This window comes from Marmota flaviventris, chromosome 11 (assembly GCF_047511675.1).
Source record: "Marmota flaviventris isolate mMarFla1 chromosome 11, mMarFla1.hap1, whole genome shotgun sequence".
NCBI lineage: Eukaryota > Metazoa > Chordata > Mammalia > Rodentia > Sciuridae > Marmota > Marmota flaviventris.
In genome coordinates this window covers 77,827,471-77,849,206 of record NC_092508.1, presented here as the reverse complement: position 1 = coordinate 77,849,206, position 21,736 = coordinate 77,827,471, and the positions used below count along the sequence as shown (strand labels likewise).

The 21,736-nt window shown below is 37.2% G+C and overlaps 1 protein-coding gene and 1 non-coding gene across 5 annotated transcripts in view; both read left to right on the top strand.

Moving 5' to 3' along the window:
* Nucleotides 1-21,736, top strand: part of Fmnl2 (formin like 2) — a 280,140-nt gene that overhangs the window by 177,675 nt on the left and 80,729 nt on the right. For all 4 annotated transcript variants that reach the window (XM_027938006.2, XM_027938008.2, XM_071619173.1 and 1 more), the window contains exons 4-6: nt 2,387-2,463; nt 11,743-11,826; nt 15,422-15,574. In XM_027938006.2, coding sequence (XP_027793807.1) covers nt 2,387-2,463; nt 11,743-11,826; nt 15,422-15,574 — 314 coding nt within the window. The remainder of the gene's footprint in view (nt 1-2,386; nt 2,464-11,742; nt 11,827-15,421; nt 15,575-21,736) is intronic.
* LOC114094847 (small nucleolar RNA SNORA73 family) lies at nt 19,829-20,033 on the top strand. The gene has a single exon (XR_003583146.1). It is a non-coding gene; the product is annotated as a small nucleolar RNA SNORA73 family (small nucleolar RNA).

Below are 21,736 nucleotides of genomic sequence, written 5' to 3'. Positions count from 1 at the left end.
CAGACTAAAATTGAGCTGTTCCCAAGTTAGTACAATACAGGGATAAAGTCTGGTTCCATTTACCTCAGTTACCATGCGGTTGCAAAAGGACAATGCCCAGGATGGTCAGTGCCTAGGAAATGTTAGCTGCTCCTGTTACTATTATCTAGTGCCTTGATTTGGTTACCTTGTTTTGAGATACACACACACACACATACACACACACACATCTTAACCCTTCACCTGATCCTCATAAATGCCATTATGCTCTCACTGATAAGCTTGTGCCTTTGGGGCTGATGATGTGTAGGGGACAATGTTGCCTGAGGAAGCATAAGGCAGAGTTAGGGAAGCAGCAAAGGCCTCAGGGAGCAAGTCAGAACTGTGCCTAATGCGCAACTTGGAATGCTGCAGTGTTTTCTGAAGGCCTCATGTGCACACAGCCTAAGACTTAGGACAAAGGCGTGAATAGCTACTAGGGAGTGGGCAGCACACCTAGAAAAAGCTGACTGTGTAGTCTCCTCACAGGTCCTATCTTCCTTTTAGCAAATGAAGAATATAAGGTTTTCTGTCTTCTCTTTCCTTCTATAATTGCCCACCTCACCCATTGATTCCTTTCTACTCAATTACTGCTTTTAATCTCAAAGTGAAGTGTTTAAAGAATGAGTGAACCCTTTAGCCAACCATCCTGCTGTGCTCCCCTTTCTTATCCTGTATTGCACTGAGCATCTTTATTGCTGGAAAGGGGTCAAGGAATCTGGGCTTAGATGTTCCTCCAAACATCAATGACCTTCCCATTTCTTAGTTTTGTTTTTTTTTTAAATGAAAAAGGGAATGTTTCTCTTTTTCATTACATTAGGGATATTTTTATTTACTATATCCCACTACATCTGGATTCCCAAAACATTACATCTTCTTAGCATGTTTGGGGAATAGCAGTTATGGAGAAACTGTAAGGAAGCCAAAGGGAAGAGAAGAGGGTGAGAGGAGCCTGCCTAAGCTGAGCCATGTTCCAAGTCTCCATTAGGCCACCAGGTCCCAAGTGTGTGACAGGGCTCTTGCCACCCCACATACTCAAATCTTTATTTTCCACCTCCTGCCTTTCCTTCCTGTCCTTGGACATCTTTCTCTGAAGCCATGAGAGCCATTTTCAGGGTTTGGAGCTGATGACTGTTGTTTCCACAGCACTTGTGACAGCAGAGAAGGGTCCTTCATATCCTGAGCATGAGTTCACAAAGCTTTTTCCTGTAAACAGTGTAATGTAAGGGTGGCTCAGGTCTATGTCTCAGATAGCCTGGTTAGAAGGGATTGCACATCAATTTCCTTCTTTCAGCATGGCCTGAGACTGTGGTCACTATAAATTAAATGTTTCTGTAGAAAAATGTGTTCCAGAGAACTAATTGTAGTGCAATCCATTGGTGTCTTGGAAATGGTTTAGATTCAAGAGGATAGAGAGATATAGAAGGATTCGTTAAGAAAGAACTCCCAATGGAGTCCTGAGGCAAGAGAATGAGGAAGGATATACTGCGTGTATATGGGTATGTGTATGTGCATGTGGGAAATGTTCCACAGGAGGGACCTCCTAAGTGAGGACTAAGGGGCAGAGATAATGATGAATGTTTGTTTTTGGAACACATTAGGTGTAGCAGAGAGGAATTTGATGTAGCAAGCTTGAGACTTTTCTGTGCTGAGCAAGACCTGCTTGCATGGTTGGCATCTGTATTTTGGGAGGGTTCCCACCATTCCCTAAGAATGGCTTACTGTGCCTAAACTGTTATTGAAAAAAAAAAATGGTTTATGCTGAGTGCCCATTTTTCCCCTGGGAGTCTGGAATTTTTCCATGAATAGGGCAGAGAGTGCCTTGAGACCAACCCCCCCCCCCCCCCAAGTGAAAACCTTAGATGCTGGGTCTCCAGTGAACTTCATGACTGTTGTCATTTGTGATTCCTGGGGGGAGGGGACTGTTGTAAACTTGCACCAGGTATCCTGCATACTTCATCCCTTTTATCTTCTTGCTTTGCCAATTTAGCTTTGCTTTCTTTTGTTGTAATAAACCACAGCTGTGAGTGTGACTATATTCTGAGCCCTTGAGTCCTCCTAGTGAATCACTGAAATGGGATGATCTTGGAATCCCTGACCCGTAGCTATATTGGTGAATATTATTATATATGTGGAGTAGGGTAAAATAATCTACTTACTCAAAGATACTACATGAAATAATTTTTGTAGTTTTATCTCATAAGGTACTTTTATGATAAGAAAGATTTCTATGCTTTGGGGAGAGGGTGAGAGAAGCCAGCTTCAGAATAAAGATCTTTTCATATTTTATTAAGTTTATTATAAGAAAGCTGTAGTTGCAGCAGTTGCTGAAGTATGTTTTGTTAGAATCTGTGTTCTTTGATTATAGAAATTCAGAAGGCGTGTACAAGAATCTACGCAAGTGCTAAGAGAACTGGAAATCTCTTTAAGAACTAACCACATTGGGTAAGTATGCCTCTTTATCATCTTAACTATAAGACCTTTGGGCACTTTACAAAGTGGCTGAATCATTTCCAAAGACTTGAGTTTCCTTATTGTTCATTCTAAGTTAAAAGTCAGGTTTATATAGGGTGGAATCTGTTGATCCTACTGAGCTTCCTCACTGTGCAGAATCATTAGAAGGAGAGATAGTCCTTGATTTGGAATATATATAACAATTCTATATTTCTTTGCTGCAATGCAGTAAATATGGGCAGTCCATGATGAGTGCTTGTTCTCATGTGTACATGACAATTCTCTGGCAAATCAGGAAATCTTAAGAGTAGGTGTGGATTGCCATGTGCAGTGGTGCATGCTTATAGTCCCAGCCACTTGGCAGGCTGCAGCAGGAGGATCACAAGTTTGAGCCCACCCAGGGAAATTTCGTGAAACCCTGTCTCAAAATGAAAAAGGTCTGGGGGTGTAGCCCAGTGGTAAAGTGTCCCTGGATTCAATCTCCAGTATTTAAAAAAGGTAGGAACGGTGTGGACTGAGATCCTAAAAAATCTCTAAGCTTTCATTGTGGTTCTTTAAGATGGTGAGTTAAAGGTGCTTTATTCCCCTTCCTCAATTCCCTAGAGTTTCTGGCCAGAAAGGGACAGAAACTGGAGTGATGTAACCTTACCCAGTCCAGACACGTTCCGAGTCTCTCATTCATACTCTCAAAATCTTGGGACCATGAAGTATAAATCTTCTCTGGGAAAATAAAGTTCAGGGAATCTCTGCACTAGCATTTCTGAGAGTTTCTTGCATGCAACAACATGGTGTTTTGCCTCAAGCAAATACAACTTTATTACATTTTTTCTTATTCCTGGGATGGCATAATTGAATCTTAAAATAAGGTGGTTTGTCTGCAAAGCAGAATGATAGCAGATTTTGTAGCCTTTGTTCTGCTCCAAGTATGTGTTTCTATTAAGCAAGTATTTAACTTCTTTGAGGTTTGACTTTTTGGACTTTTCAATGAGAGGACATTTTCTTCTCATGTCCTTTATGATATATTTTGGAGGTATGTTGAAAATGGAATTATATACTCATATTACATATAGGTTATACATTACATAGATAGCAGTTTTCTTGTGTTTTAGACCATTATTGGTATAAATCATTCAAATGGTTCATTAGTACGATTATTTCAGAATAAATCCTTTTAGGGGTTTTGGGTGAAATAGCCTAATGGTGGAGTACATGCCCAGCATGCGAAAAGCCTTGGGTTCAATTCCTAGCACCCACCAGAAAAGAACAAGTTTTTTAAATTGTAGAAATGCCATTGTGATTTATAGATGAGAGGGTTTGGGTAAAGATGTTCCTTTCCTAAAGGATAATCTGGCAGATTTGTGACTTTGAGAACAAAGTCTTCAGAAAATGAAATGAGCCTGGTCTTTGTCTACAAAAATGGACTTAGAGAAATGAATCAGAGAAAATCATTATTGTAGAACTGGAAGTGGAAGAGAAGGTTTGCCCAGTCCCTCGTTTTACAGATGAAAAAAAATTAAGGCCCAGAGACAGCGAATTGCACAAAGTATATGGTTGTAGATCCAGGTGCTTTGGCTCGAAGCTCTGGTTTTTCAACTTGCTTACCCTGGCAGCTCTTTCTGTGAAGGAAATTAAGATAATCGGGACTCTGGGATCAAAGCAACGAGGCTTGTCTGTTGAGGGTGATGTTGATGGTACTTTAATACAGTTGGGCATTCAACTTGAGAAGTTGAAATACTTTCCAATATTTATGGGTCAGGAATGAGATTTTATTTGGTATGGTCCAACCCTATATCTTGGCACTTTCTTGACTGATAATGGTGGAATGAGTTGTAGCCAGGATTTCTACAACCTGTCAAAAAACATTTCTTCAGGCATTTATGAAATATCTTGAAATTGACCACCAAATACCAAAGCAAGACAATCATTTCCAGTACAAAGTTGTCAGAATAGAAGAGTCCTGGTTGGATTGAAGCCAGTGTAATCTGCAAGCAATTGAAATGGTTTGTTTAGGATACTGTAGGTATGCTGGAAGATTTTTAAATTTCTTCCATCTTCACTTGCTAAAGTTTTCCCTTGCCCACCACTGAAAACTTTGGCTTTAGCAGCAGAAAAAGTCATGGAGATGCATCATTATTTGGTATATGCAACCAATTACTGGCATAAACTTATCTGGAAAATAAAACCACACACTAAGATTTTGACCTGTCTTTCCCATCCCAAACACCTGGAACTGAACTGGACTCTTCATTATGTGAACTATCTGGCTCGACCTCATTTGATTGGGAAATCTTCTAAAGAATTACTTAATGATAAGGATAATAAATTATTACCATGAGGGAGTATTGGAAGGCAATGTGCTATATAAGGGATCAATAGGTTTTATCATAATCCTTTGAGTTAAATTATTTGATGTCTATTTGTCTTATGAAAAGATATATTGATTCAAACTTTTGCCATGCCCCCTTTTAGTTATTTGACCTTAGATATATTACACAAGCCATCTGTACTTACCATGTGAGCTAAGTTAACTTATCTGTAAAAATGAGTGTTTGAGCTGAGGATATAGCTCAGTGGTAGAGCGCCTGCCTATCATGCCTGAAGCCCTCAGTTCAATCGCCAGCAGCATAAATATGTTAATAAATAAAATGAGTGTACTTAGCTCATAGGGATGTTCTGAGGACTAAATGAGATAATTTATAAAAGGTCTTCTAGAGAATCCTGATATGTAGTGGTGATTCAATATGTGATAGCTATTATTTATTGTTATGCTTCTAGAAAATAATATCTACTCATAATTCAACAATAATATATAATACATCCCTAAGGAATTCCATGCAGAGTGTTACTCCATCTAAAATAACCCTGATACCTAGGGTATTGTGAAGTTTGCAGTTCCCAGAAATTAAAAGGAGGAATTACATTTAAGATCTACTTGTTCTGAAAAAATTATTCTTGGCACATGCTTGCACTTCAAGGTTAAAGTCTTGGGCTTTGCTGAGATAACATTCTAAGCTGCAGCTTTGTCAAGCAAAAGGTTCTGAGTTTTGATATAAGCCTAAAACTCTATAAATAGAGCAATCTTCTGAGAAAGAAAATTAATTTTCTTTGAGCCAAATTGAAATAAGACTTGGGCTAGGAATAATCCCATTCACTCACTGTTAGGAGCTATCACAATAGAGAATTGGATTATAACTTATCCAAGTCCCTGAAATTACTTGAAATACCCTTGAAATGAACCAAGTACCATTAGAACACACTGGCAAATAGCATGGGCAGGCAGATGTCACCATGCTTCTGATGTCAGGGTGATAGGATTCAAGTGATACTAAGGGTGAGCTGGATAGATTTACTGGCTTTATTCTGTGGAACTGAGGTGTAGGTGATCTCCTGGCAGGTAATTCATTCTAGTAAAACTGCCTGTAATGATGGACAATTACTTCTTATCCAGGGTGCAAGGTCATATAAGTTTTGAAAGATGCTTCTTTCACTTTATCTTATGGGTAGCTGAGTGAACAGGCATGAGATTGCAAGAGGAATGAGGTAAGTTGGCAAGGAGGGGAAGAGGTTTGTATACAAGGGAAGGAGCTGAGGGACTGCTTAGTGGCTTCTTTGTCAATCATGCTGATTAGACCATGCCAAATGGGGAAAGATAGGAGAGTGACCAGGCCTACTTTTAAAATGCATTTACCATGTGTGGGGTGTGTATGTATGCATCAAACTACCCTATGATTAACTCATTCCTACTTTTTTAGAAATCAAGATCATAATTGTTTTGTCTTTTATTAAGCACTGTGTTAGGCATGTTAAATGTACTGTTTCATTTATTTCTTACCAAAATCTCATTATTGCTCTTTATCCCTGAACCATTGTTTTACGAATGAGAATACTGAAGGTCAGCTATTAAGTATCTTATTGAACTGCTCACCACTTGGAACCACTGAGGTTTGAATGTAGATTTGCCCAGATCTAAGGTACATTATCTATACTAGCAGTTCTCACCATTTTTTTTTAAATGTCAGAACCCTTTAAGTTTTTGAACCCCAGTAAGCTTTTGTTTATGTGCATTGCATCTATTAATATGTAAATATTTGGAAATTAAAGCATATATTTTAATTGTATTTAATAAGATTTAATATTTAGTAAGCATTAATTTAGATATATAAAAACATATTTGTATGAATATTAACATTTCATGAAATTAACTATTTTCCAATTTAAAAAATTAGTGACAAGTAGCTTTTTTCTTTAAACATTTTTGCAAATCTCTTTAGTATCTGAATAATAGAAAGAAAGTAGATTGTCCTGAGTGTACGTTCAATTGTTTGTGAGATATTGTTTTAGTTGATGTATATGAAGAAAATTTTTGCCTTTCACGTATACATACTTGAAGAAAGGAAGAGTTGTTAAATGCCCTACTCAGATAATGACAGATATTCCTTTTTAAAAAAATAATACACCAGAATTCAACAAGAAGTAGAAATTACTTCCTAAAGGTAATGCTGTATTATGTTAAAATCCACTTGTGTAGTCTTGCATTTTGAATGGATCTTTTTTTTTTTAATTTTTTTATTAGTTGCTCAAAACATTACAATGATCTTGACATATCATACATTTGATTCAAATGGATCTTTTTTCAAAAATATTTTTTTAGTTGTAGTTGGACATGATACCTTCATTTTATTTATTTATTTTTATGTGGTTCTAGGTTGAATGCTCTACCACTGAGCCACAACCCCAGCCCCTTGAATGGATCTTTTTTCCTCATGAGTCTATGACATGATTCCTTCATCCCTCCCTCCCAGGAATGGGAAGATTGAACCTAGGGCTTCACACATAGTAGTTAAGTTCTCTACTATTGGACTACATCCCCAGCTATATTTCTTTTTTCTTTTCAAATTTTGAGACAGGATCTTGCTAAGTTGCCTGGAGCTTGCTATCTTCCTGGCTTTTTCTACCTGTGATTACAGGCATGCGCCACTGCACCGGCTTATAACGTGATTTCTTAACATCACACATTGATCATTGGAAAGCATTATTGCAGTGAGTTTATTTGGCTCTTTTAGTTGTTGAAACATGTCATTCTATAATATTCACAATATTTTTTAAAAAATTACATTTGTCAATAATAACTAGTCTCACTCATCAGAATATACTTTTAAATAATGGGAAACTGAACTAGTGGTGAATACATGTTTTCCAAAAGTTTTACTTTTACTTCGAACCTCAAATTTTGTCACTGATGACAAATACTGTCTGTTGTTTTCCCTAAAATGACAGACTTACCCCAAACTGTATCACAATAGTTTATCAGTTACTTTTTTAAAATTATTTTTTTAGTTGTAGATGGACACAGTACCTTTATTTTATTTATTTTTTGTGTGTGGTTCTGAGGATCAAACCTGGTGCCTTACATGTGCTAGGCAAGTGCTCTACCACAGAGCTATAACCCCAACCCTGTCAGTTACTTTTACAAGTAAACTGGCACTCTGTGAAAAAATAAATGGCAAGTTCAGCATGCTACTCAGACAACTGCCCAAGTGCTTTTCCTTGAACCAACAGATGTGCTTTTTACATGAGCTTCCTGTTTTTTCATACACAAAATTAAAAAGATATGTACTCAAAATATGTATTGCTTTATTAAGGGTGTTCTCAAGTGAGGCTTGCTTCCCACCCTTCCTGGAGTGCATGGGGTAAAGAATGCGATAATAAGTGTATCCTTTGGGGGCAGCAGTTTTACCCACCATTTCTTTTGTGTCATTAATGTTGGAATTAACAAAGTGCAAAAAGAATAACATCTTAATATTTTTGTGGATATAGTTTTATCCTCATAGTCATCCTGAGTAGGTTTCAGGGACCTCTTGTGGTGAGTGGGTTACACCTTGAGAATCAGTGGCCTAATGACCAGTGTCAAATCTTGATGGTTCTTATTTTCTCTTGTTTTCCATGATTTTTTGGCTACTTCATTTCTTGCCGTCTGTCTATAAGATCTCTCTCTAAAGGAGACTGGCAAAGGAAATTCATTATTTGTCTTATTCTCTTGTACATATTCTGGCTGCTTTGTTTGATCTTGGAAATTGAAAGCCAGGAGGGTCCCTTAAGACTTAATTTTGCATATGAGGATAATGAAATCCTAAGATTTGGGGAGGCAAGGAGAACAAAGTTTTGAAATAAAGCTTTGAGCAGTCTACAATAAAACAGTGACTGTTAGCATTTGCGCCTACATCTCTTCTTTGAATCCAGTTTTTCATGATCCCTGTCTCTCCCAGCTTCTAAGCATCTGATTTGGAATTTGCCTGAATTTAAATTTACAACATATGGTAATTACATTTGAATCTGTGAGGCACTTGGGAAGTAATGTGTGCTGTAAGAGCCAGAAATAATTTTACTTTCCAAAACCTGTAATCACCCAATTTGAAACTGTTTGCCTATTGGCAACATATTTTAAAAAAAAGTGTGAGTAGCATGCATGAAGATGAAAATGGAAGTACATTATTATGGGAACCCTAAATATATGATAGAATCATTACATGATCAAGTATGTAGATTTCCAAAATGAGGCAGCCGTATTCCTTGAGTGCCTGTAGAGTCAAGATTCTGCTTTAAAAGTTGTCCCTTCTCATCCTCCTGCCCCCCTTCATTTTTCATGGAAGTTTGCTTTTAGTTCTGTTCTTTTCCATACAGAATAACACAAGCAGGGGAGGGCAGGGGCTGAGAGGACAGGAGGAGTAGGGGGGACTGTCTTTCTTATAATCCATATCCTTCTTGCTAGAATGGCTTTGCTCAGCTAATATCATTGATGAAGGAGATAAGGTAGCCAATCTTCTATGATTTATATTTTCTTCTTTCCTATGCCACTTGGGGATGTCATGGATGAGACCCAGGGAGGATCTCATAGCTTAGAAACATAGGTTTATTGCTTATTATTCAACCAGAAGCGGGGCATGTTATACTCTAGCTAGCCTTTTAGCAAGTAAGCAACAGGCTCCTGAATTTCATGGAAATTGTCATTTAAGGCACTTTTACTCAATGTCAGCATGTGGGGATGAGGACATTGATGAACATGTTAAAGTGAAGTAAACAAAACCAATTAATCTTTATTCTTGCATCAAAATATATACATGTTTGCATGTTGAGTCAAGAAGACTGCTGCTCTGGACTTGTTTGGCTATTTCCTACTTTTTTTTTTTTTTTGGTTAATTTTTTGTGTCTGGGTCATTTGCCTCCTGTCGAATTTGGCAGAACGTCTGAGGAGCGATGGGGCTGCTGGTGGTTGAGACATTGGCTAGTATGGAGGGTACCCTGAAGGATCTGTACTCTTCAGAGGCAGTGTCTACAGAATCAACCAGAAGGAACTTCAATGACTACTTTTCTCTACTTCTGAGTTCGTGGGCAACTAATATGTGAAAGTGAGACTGCCCTCCAAATCTGGACCCTTATCGTTATTTTTCATATTAAAAAGACACCACCCTGGATCAATTGACATTGTACAGTCAGAGCCCATAGGCTAGACCAGTGGAGAGGCCAAGGGGAAACACGGGGGCCTGAATTTAATGAATGACTAGTTTTCTGATCTTGATGGAGAATTCTAGTTCTTAAGTCTCCTGCCAATCATAAAAAGAAAAAAAAAGTTTGCTTTTACTCTTTCTATGCTTGTAATTATCAGCATTTAAAATTGTTGAGTGTCTCCTGAAATCTAGCAGCATAGGGAATATTTAAAATAAATAAAGTATCTAGAAACGGATGCTGTGAGAACACGTATGTGGCTGTTTTGGAAACTTCAGCCTCAACCAGCAGGCAGCCCTGTTAGTTGCATTTAGGTCTTATAACAAAGCTGCTTTGTGAGAGTGAACAGATGCTGTTTTCTTTGCCAGTGTTGCTGCTCTGGGTTTTTTGTAAAGGTTGTATTCTTACACACAGCTGTGCGAAGTGCATATGTTTTATGGTAGCCTGTCTGAGGCACTTGGGGGATATACAAGTCAAGCTGTCTTAATTTCCCACCTTTCTGCCTCCTACAAGAACCTGTAGATCTGAGTTTACATCATGGAGGTGACAGGAGCTTGGAGAAATAATAAGCTTGATGCTTAGACAAAAAAAAATGAAGACCCTCCCTCCATCCAAAGGAGAGGAAACACCAAAAATTTAAAAACAAGCATCCTGTGTTCATCAGATTTTTTTCTTTCTTTTTTTTTTAAAGACAAATATCCTAAGTAGTTGCTCATCTGTAAGGACACAAGGGAAAATTGTCCTACTATTTTAATAGATAATAAGACTGGCTTCCATGGTAGCTCTAGTGTTCATAGTTGGTCAGACTTTTTGGCACTGCGTTTATGGAGGAGAGCAACCATTTAGGAATGCATTTGGCAGATGTCCCACAAGTACCATTTTGATGACAATCAATGAACTTTTTCCTCATTATTTGTTGGAGTTTCTCAGTGAGTGAAGATTTAATCAGGTCTCACATGTTCTTTGAAGGTTAGTACACTGGAGGAAATCTGTAAAATGGGGTAACAGGTGTTTATCCTCAGTACCTAAACATGAGGTTTGACCATCTGATTGGAATTATTATGAAGATCAAATAAAATGTCTACATTTTCAACAAAATGTTAATCACCATTCAAATGTAAGGTGGTATTTTTAAAAATTCAATCTTTAAAAAAAAAAATATTTTTATCACGTGTTGCCCTTGGTGATGGCCTGCGGTGCTTGCGGCCTTTTAAAAGGTTTTAACGTTCATGGAAAAAATTAAGCAAATCTTTACCTCTATTGAATTTCCAGAAGCCCATAAACACTGGCCTCTCATTGGCTAGTTTAGTGGTTTCTACAGCTTCGTGTGCCAAGAAGGAGTTGAGTGTGGATTTGGAGCCCTGCCGGGATTTCAGTGGTTATGGCGTCATGTCCCTAGTCTGCTCATTCTCTGTGCAATCTTGGCTTCTTCATCAAGCAGCCTGTGGATCAGTTGTGGTGGAAAAAAGTACATTTAGCAAGTTCCTTTTTTTGGAAAGTTCTTTTATAGGTTATCTTAAACCTCCTAAGCAGTGAAATGCAATGGCACACGCACAGGTTTTGCTCCTTGTTTTTGAGTGTGGAAATGTAGTTTTCTAGAAGCCTCTACCGCATGTGGAATAGCCTAGGTTTTCCTCTGAATTTCCTTTGAAGCATTGTATGTTTCTGACAGAAAAGCAAAACTTGCCACTGTTGTCCTCTCCATAGCAGATCATGTGGTCATGTGGTCAACCTCTTCAATGATTTTTTTTTTTTTCTCTTCACCAGATGGGTCAGAGAGTTTTTGAATGAAGAAAACAAAGGCCTTGATGTCCTGGTAGAATATCTATCATTTGCACAGTATGCAGTAACGTAAGTAAAATTTGGCTTGTTTGCATTTGAATTTTATGTGGTCACAGAATATGCAGTTTAATGGTAAAATTATATACCACATTCAGGGCAGGAAATCAGAAAGAGATGTGAGAGGGGTTTAAGGTGGTATGTTTTTTGTTGAATAACTAAAAACTAATCACATAATTAATATTAGAAACACTTTTAGGGGAGAAATAAGCTGAGTAAAAAGCACCTTCAGAGGAACCTTGCTTTCAAAACGAAGTACTTTGTGTTTGTATGTGGTTCTGGGGTTTGAACCCAGGGTCTCATGCATAGTAGAGAAGCATTCTGCTATGAAACTTCACCATAGCCCCAAAGAAGTACTTTGTTGATGGATGAAGTTACAGATAGCTATATGGTAGAGTGCTCTAGAAGTTACTGAAAGATGAATATGGTGTTTTGAGTGAAAAAAGCAAGATGTAGAAAAGTGACTGTTATTTTTTAAAATTGAATTTTGGGGCTGGGGTTGTAGCTCAGTGATAGAGTGCTTGCCTAGCATGTGGCTTTGACTCTCATCGCCACAAATAAAGAAATAAAAGTCCATTGACAACTAAAAAAAAATTCTTTAAAAAAATTTAATTTCAGGGTGCTGGGGATTGTATGTAGTAGGGCCTTATGCATGCCAAGCACACTTTACCTACCAGTGAATGATTCCCACAACCTTTTTGTTTTTTGCTAGAACTGGGGATTGAACTCAGGAGTATTTCACTGCTGAGGTACATCCCCAACCTTTGTTTTATTTTTTTATCTTTTTAATTTTTGAGACAGGGTTTCACTAAGTTGTCCAGGTTGGTCTTGAACTTGTAATCCTCTAGCCTCAGCTTCTTACAGGTGTGTGCCACTATGCCCAGGCCATCTTTTAATTTTAAAAATAATGTTATTGGTGGTATGGCCAGTGATAGAGCACTTATCTAACATGTGCAAGGCCTTGGGTTCAATCTCTAGCACCCTCCCCCCTCCAAAAAAAGATAAGCTGTGTATATGGATGTATATGTATATATGGATGTATATTTATTATGCTAGTACATGCAAAGAAAACAATTGCAGAAATAGACACTGATAGTGCACCTAGAGGGACACCCCTTACCCCTGCCATTTAAAAAAAAAAACAACAAAAAAACAAACAAACAAAAACCTTTTTCTTTTTACTTTATATGTACTTGTGTTGTTTTGATTTCTTGCCCAAAAGTTGAAGGGGGGCGGGGTGGAAATACTGGGGCAGACCATGAATCCTTGATTGTATTATTTCATAAATTCTCCCATTTTCTTGACTTCTGAAATGGTTTACAATAGGACTAAAGCATGTACATTTGAAAAATTCTCTTTACATTTTCTCCTTAAGTCAGACACATCCCAGCATCCACAGGTTTTGTTGACATAGATTGAGGCAATAATACTGTAGTTTTAATTTGATTGAAAGATGTTCCAGCCTAGGTGGTACTTCTTCCACCCTCACTATTCTTTTAAAATTAGTAACTTGTTTTTTTATATTGCCTCACTCTAAAAGAGTCCTAAGACCTAACCAGATGTTATCATATAATCCCTATCACTTCCCTGAGAATATGTGAAAAGGAAATAATTATTCTCACCTTACAGAAGCAGAAACTGAAATGTTAACTGAAACTGGCTCCATGAGTTTCTGTTTTGTTACCTGTCATATATTAGATGGAATAGACTAAATAAATAAATAAAAGCCAGCAGATAAATTCTTATCTCCCTGAGAAATTGTTCCTGAAACATAATCCTGGTTTTTATAGCATGTTCTATCAAAGGGTATTTCTTACATATCTCTGTGCTATCAAAATCTGCTAATCTTTTTTATGCTTCATATTATTTGATAAAGCAGAATAATAATCTCATATATTTTGAAGTTCTAGGGTAATGTTTATGGAATTGAGGGAGGGCTACGAAAAATCAGGAATAATGAATAAGAATACCATGTTGTATATTCTGTGTTTGCTATAATGAATGCTTTATATATGACAATGCAGCTTGTAAACTAGATTTCCCAGATGTGCCTTCATATAGTATGAATGAGCAAAGGTTGTGGTGCTGTGTTGGAATTCTTGTAGTCTACAGCGTAAGACAGTAGCCCACAAAAGTTCAAAACTCAAAGAATTCTTGTTTCCTAATCTTGTACTTTGGATTTTGTTTTGGTATTAGCTTTAAACTTTTTGCTATTAGCTTTCATTTGGTTTTGCATTACTTAGATAATAAATTACATAATATAGTTGGTCTTTTGTATTAATGAAATAAAAAATTTCCTTCTATTCCTTGGCATATCTCAGTTTCCCAGCCTATAGAATGTGAAACAATAGGCTTAGATCCTATCTCTAAAATAGAAGCATTCATTAAGGTGCATGTTTCCTTTTTCCATGTGAGAGTAGGGGCGATAGATGCTGGATGGCTGAATGATTCGAGGGCTGCAGGGGGATCTGGTGAGCTTGTCAATTTCATGAGTGATCCCTTTGACTTAAACCTCTAGTCTTAATGATAGCTTTCTCTTTTTTGTATTCAAAAGTTTTCTTAGATTACCCTGTTCTGCCTCTTTTTTGTTGAGTATTTCTCTTGCTTCAAAAAGCATGCCAACATTTTCATCAGATCTCTGCAGTGGCTTTGTGCATCAGTCTTTGCAGATCAGGCTTTAATAGCTGGAAAAGTATCACCTAGTTTTCAGATGACTATTCTAATGATACTTTTATTTTGGCAGTCATATTTTAATTTAAAAAAATCATCAATCATTTCCAGTATATGTTATTTTTCTTTTGCAATATTTTCTAAGATATTCGGGAGATATTAATTATAGCTTCCTTTATTCTACTGCCCAATCAGGTGTTGTGGAATTGTAGGTAGAAATAATTAATACAGTGGTTTTTGCTGCTGCTTTGGTTTTGAGAAAGCAGAGCTACTGATTTTATGAGGAAAAAAGATTCATGGAACACAAAGGTCTGTCTGTTTAAAGACTTTGTTCCTAAAACTGTACAAGAATGAGCAACTTAACTTGCCATTTATTCTAACATGGTTAGCATGAGTAATAACCTCAAAAAATGTCAGAGAAACAACAGTCTTGCTTTTAAAAGCACCACATTGGGAAAAGATTCCAAAATCAAAGCAAATCCATAACTTCGCTACTAATGTATCACATATGGTTGGAAAAGTATACTTGCCAACACACTAGGAGAGAATGCTCAGTGAAAATTGATGGGTAGGAATAAATTAGCATAAGCCTAACATATTGACTTGTTAAAGCAAAATGAAGACAGCTGTAGGACTCCCCCATTTCTATCATAGCATTTTAGCAATTGGTAAGCTAATAAACCCTATATTAAAATACAAATAATACATCACTATTTAATTTTTTGTTTGTTGTTCCATGATTCTTTTGCCAGCCTAGTATTTGTCATCTGTGCTTTCAATCTGAGTCCGTAGAAATTCTTTTGTATTTCCTTTTTAGTTCTGTCTGCAAATACATACCAAGATGTAAATAAATGTATTACATACACAGCAAATGTACCTATGTATATGTGTGAAAGTGAATTTTTAAGTCTTCAATGACATTCCTCTTTTGTTTTAGTTTTGACTTTGAAAGTGTGGAAAGTACAGTGGAAAGTTCGGTGGACAAATCGAAGCCCTGGAGTAGGTCCATCGAGGACCTGCACAGAGGGAGCAACCTGCCATCACCCGTGGGCAACAGTGTATCCCGTTCTGGAAGACATTCGGCACTGCGGTAAGTGCCTTTCATCAGGAAGCAGCTTTGGTAGGATGCACAGGTGCAGCAGGGTCCCTCCCTCCTCTGCTGATCCAGGGCAGTGGTACACTCACTGCCTGGATTGTATCAGACTGATACAGTGCATCATGCTGCATAGCACTCCATTTCTAGTGATGCTAATGAAAGTTTCTTTAGGAGTTCATGGGCTCTTACTTTGGCCTGTACTCTATAGTGCTGTATATCTTCCTGGAAATACTATACTTTGATTGAGCACAGAAAGTCAGAAAATGCTGCTGCCACATGATAGAAGAGAGTAGCCCTCATAGCAGGTAAGTTTCTGAAACTGGGTAGCTGTTGACATCATGATGTAGGCACTCTTTCTAGGATAGAGGCAGAACTTTGAGGTCTGAGCATCTAAAGATCCCCTTGTTGCTTTTCATACCCTTCTGGGCCTGTTTTCCTCCACTGGTCTGTGAAGCTCAGGTCTGTGTTCTAGTCATTGGTGTAGAATGCTTGAGTGGTGATGATGATGATGATGATGATGATGATGATGATGATGATTTTAAATGTTTAGGCAGTATTCCTTTGGTTAAATGTGCTTCAGTCATCAACTTATATTTCCTCCTTAAGATTTTCTCTTAAATCCTTCCTCACTGAAATACCACCATGATGAGGGAGGATTGATACTGACCACCTATATGTGTTATTGGTGTAATGTCAGTGAGGTTGTTCATTCACTAATACTTGCGATCATTCATCAATAGAAAAATATTTTTGAGCTTTTGTAAGTTGCCAGATAATGCAGAGTTAATTTACATTGTAAGTAAATCAACACTCTTGCCTGTGAAGATAGAGATATCATGTGGAGCAAGTACATGGAGGTTTCTATGGTCCATGAGTTTAATTAAAAAAAAAAAAACAAAAACTTATTAATAAGATCCTCACTCCCACATGTTGTTTATTCTTTGTAGATTAATAATTTACTTTCACTTATTTTAAGCGTGATGTGGTGAAGGAACATCAATTCTCTAAGGGTTTATTAACATTAGTGTGTCTTTTGGGTCATTGTAGTAGAGTCTGAGTGTCATGTTACAGTTAGTGACAATGTGACTTTCATACCTGTCACATTTGGTTGCCTTTTAATTAACTTGTCCCTTTGACTTGGTTTTGATTATAGAAACTTAAAATCTCTACAGTGAAGTTCAGTTCTGCTGAAGGACTTGATGTTTGATTATGATGGCTCCAATAAGCCATTTGAAACTTTCCTGTTTAGAAAAGCCAAAAATGCCAATAAGTTTAATGTGAATTAATTAAAAATGATTAAAGAGCGGTGTTTCAATTCACCTCCTGGTATTTGCATTGGGCCAAGGGCAATATAACCTGCTAGTCTGCATCAACTTCAAATGTGGGCAGAAGAATATATAGCCTGATTTGGAAGTTAAAGAAAAGCCAACTGTGCCTAAAGAATTTCATAATCACCTTGGTACTGAAATGGAAATTCTTACCACTAGTTTAACTATAATTATATATATGGGTTTAATTTGCAAAGAACATTTTAATTTGGTTTTCTATTATTTCTTACTTAGAAAGTATCTTATATCTGCCAGCTCCCACCCTAACAAGATTCATTTTTTTGACTAATATATTAAATGATTAAAAACATTTTAATGAAGACTTTTCCTTATGAACACATGCTTTCCAGTAAAATGGAAGAATCAGGAAAATAAAAGAAATGTCCCAGGCCCAAGCAGGGACGTGACCCTGGATCCTGGAATGTTAGGTACAGTCATCAAAGCCAAGCCTGAGCTGCTCAAGGTATCCTGCTACCATTCATTTTTAATTGGAAATATAGATCAAAAGTATGAAGCTAGACATGATGGAAATTGTATCTGGAGAAACACAAGAATACATGACTTTTCTGATTGGCAGGTGTGCTGGAAGATGATCATCTAAGAAACCAACATCACATTCTTCAATTTTGTTTCAATAGTTTCAAGCTCAGGAAGGAAAATAATTGAATTTCATTGGACTCTGTTTCATCGTTTCTAGTATTTTAAGAAAGTCAACATGGCAGTAGTTTTCATGCCCCTTACTGGCTGGAAGCTTAGATTTTTCTTTTTAGTGATGATATTCAGCTCTTGTGGTTCATGGATTTGTGCCTGGGGTCATTGAATATTGTCTGACTTACAGAAACAGCAATCAGATGTACGGGCATGTTGCTCTTCATATACCCAAAGATTGTTTACATTTTTTCTCTCCTCCTCCTCCTCCTCTCCCCTTTTGTCCTCTGCTCTCCACACTGTCTTCACGTTTTGACTTTTCTTTTTCTCCTTTTTCCTTCTGCCATTTCATTTCTGATTGTCTTCTCTACTTTGTCCTTTCTTGTCCTGCTCTCTCCTCATCCTCTGGTTTTGTTCATCTCTTACACCACCACCAGATTGGTTTCTCTGCCTGAGTATCTCCAGTTCAAATGCCACCAGAGCTGCTTCTCCCCCTGTTGCCTCTGGAGCAGCTTCTCTTTACACACTGATGATGAGGCTTCAAACCGGAAAACCTCGTAAGTCATGGGTGAAAGCAACACCCAAGAGAACTGAGATCATGCATGGGGGCAGGATCCCATAACTGCTTCCCATGTTATAATATGATAACCTATGGCTTAGCACCTACCTACTATCCCCGTATAAAGCTCATTGCCTATTAGAGATTCACACACTGTTATCATATTATGATTCTTCATATTAAGAATTTGAAACTTTAAGATATCATACTTTTATTAATATTATATGACTTTTTTTAACGTTTGTGTTCTGTAGAGATGATTTATTCTGGTAACTTTGTTTAATTTATAAGTGTTTCTATATCCAAATACGCATTTCAGTCCCCTCTTCTTAATCCCCAGATAATAGCATATGTGCTATGATCTTATCCAGTGTCAGTTGGCAAAAAGGGTTGGTTAAATTTATAAACCATAATGGGATTTCAGGAAATTTAAAACACTTCATAAATGAGGCTTAATTAAAGAAAAAAAAGCGCTCTAACACAAAGTTTTTAAATAAACTTTGTTAACATATAGTTTCCTCCTTGTATTCAGACTTTAACTATTTAGAATTGATTAATAAACACACACCTTGAATTGTATCAACTATTGAATTTTGCATTACCATACATTTGTCAGCTTGACCAGAAGGAATATGTTGATATTAATGCAGTAGAAACCTGGTTTGTCTCCAGATCCTGGTTGAGATAGACTTCTGCCAATGTGGCCATAGACCCAGCTAAATTAAATGACGCAGTATATGCACATATGTGCACCTTAGATCTATGAAGACCAATGCTGTATTATTTCATATGTAAGAGAAAGTAGTTTTTAAGTTTTTAGACGGTTGATGCCATTAAACTTGGAATGACATAATAAATGCTCTGAGTTTTTAAGGATGAGTGGAATACTAACTTAGGACCTGGAGGAAGGGACAGATGCAAACTGGGTCTTTTTGAGGATGGCTGGGGTTGGATGCTCCAGGTGGAGGTGAGGTGAAAGAACATGAGATGAGCAAAATCTTTTTCAGAGATGAGGCATGTTTAAGAAAGAGGGAGGAATCTGTCTCTTTGGGGGACAAGCTGTGTGCTGTAACGGAGGTGGAAGGACATGGCATGGAGAAATGGGTTCATAGATTGCAGAACTGGAAAGGCCTAGGTCATCCTGGCTGACCCTTCCCACTATGGGGAAGAACCCCAAGTCCTCATTGCCTTTCATACGTTAACCATGACTAACATTTCTTCTTAACCTCCCCCCACATGAAATTTTACTATGTTTCCTAGGACTATTACATTTGGAATGGCAGTTCATGACTGTTTACCACCTATATACTTGATTTTATGTGAAAAAATAAAAAGTTCAAATTTAGGTCCTTATTTGTATATTTTAACTCACTAATCCCATTCCATCATTCTATAATACCATAATATCTTTATGGTAATAATTTTTTTTTAGAGTTTTTAAATGACACAAAGATATAGATGTCATTAATATGATTTTTACTGGAGAGAAAACTTTATTGAATGATCGCTCTGTCCCAGACACTGTGCTAAGAGCCCCTGTGATTTATTTCTCAAGGCCTCTTGGAGGTAGCTACTGTAGGACCTAGTAGATCAAACAGTGAGTGAAGGAGATAGAATTTGAATAAAGGTGGCCTGATTCCAGTTCTCCCACTCTGCTTCTTGCCTGCTTATTCATAGGGGCACTCTCTGCCCCAAGTAAATATCCTATTTGCTCTAACAGGGATACTCCCTGGGAAGTCACTTTCTTTGGGCTCTGTCCAAGTGGCCTAAGGGAGCATAGTCTCTGCCCTGTGATGTACAGTCCCTTAGCACAATGCTGGAGAAGAATCTGGGCCTCGAGTCAGGACCTGCATATCTCTACAACTTGTTGGAGTCTTGTGAACAATGACTAAGGAGACCAACTGCACAGGAAAAGAAAAATATATGTATACTGTTTGCTTATCAGTGTGTTCACATATTCTTGCATAGGTTGTTCCCTAAGAGGGGATCTCTGCTTGCTAAGCCCTGGGCCTGTAGCACCCTACAGGAGAAGCTTCAGCTATCCCTTCTTAGAGTTGTGTTTTTTTTTTAGTTCACTCGGTTGTCATATGAAGTAGTATAGAATCTGACTAGTATGTTAGAAGATATTATTGTATTAGAAAAGAAAATCTTATGTAAAAATGAGAAATATTTCCTAAATAAACAACAGGGGCTAGGACAAAACATTCTATTTCTACAATTTTGTCTTTACATGTCTGCAAATGTGAAGACATTGAAAGGAAAGTTTAGTAAATGAAACTGGCTTTTTGCTGAAGGAGATTATGTGTAAGCTTTTTTAAGCTTTTCACATTTTTGTTTCTGTGGTGCTTTAGGATGTATACATTGAATATATGCCCATAGCTCAGATAGGCAAAAGCCAAATAATAAAAAGTCCTTGGATTTTGGAGTTTGGCTTTTATTGTGTAGACAGTTCAGCGAGAAAACTGTATGGTATGATCTGACTTTTCAGGCACTGAATATCAGAGGAAAAGATTGCCAAGGTCACTGAGGCTTGGATCTGAGTTACATGGCTCCCTGAAATTTAGAATGTCCAGTGAAGAATATTTTTTAATATTCAAAAACTGACTTGGTGGTCAAAGAGGTAAAGCAAAGAAGAAAGCTTTGTGTATAATTGATTAGAAGAGAAACAGAAGTACTAATAAATACAAAAAAATTGGAAACTGGAAGGAATTTCAAATGTTGCTTAGGTCAAGTGCTCTTTTTGATGATGAGGACTAACTCCTAGGTCTTATTCTCCAGTGTGTTACCTGCTTCCTGCAAATCCGTCTTCATGTTTTAGCTAATGGCTTATATGTTTTATTGGCCTTTATTGCAATCAACACTTTTCTTCACACCAGAATTATTTTCATGATATCTTTAACAGTCATCCTATTAAAGAATATGGGAATACCAACTCTTTACCAGTTTTGCTTTATAAAAATAATTTAGAAGAACTAATCTCTTTGAAGTTCTTCCAAGTTTTTTTTTTTTTTTTTTTAATTTCAACAAGTCACATTTTCAATTTTAATTGTTGAGGGGGAAAATTACCTGTATTCTTAATTTCAACCATTATAGTAGCACATAAAAAAGATCTTTGAATTATATGTTAAAAACTCAAGGACTGGGGATATAGCTCAGTTGGTAGAGAGCTTGCCTTGCATTCACAAGACCATGGGTTCAATCCCCAGGACCGCCCCTGCCTCCCCTCCCCCCCAAAACCAGTCATAGTTGAAGCACTTTTTATCTTCATTTACTACCAGGAGGCTGAACTTGGTTTTGTTCCTTTTCCAGTTTAAAGAAGTTAGGAATTTGAGTTCTGAGATGATCATTATCTCCTTCCCTGACCTTTTCTGTCCTTCCCCTAATTATGTAAAATTTGCTCTGATTTAGTGGTCTTCATCAGTAAGAGTCATCACCTATGTTCTGTTTTGCATGTGTTTCTTCTTGTCCTCATTTATTCAAAAGTTTTTGTCTGGAAGGATACTTATTGAAAAATTTGACTTAAAAGGTAAAAAAGATATTAAGAAAAATATTATTCTCAAGGCTTGAATTTCCTGACACCCCATAACTGTCACTCAGTGAAGTAGCACTCTCAGCACCTAA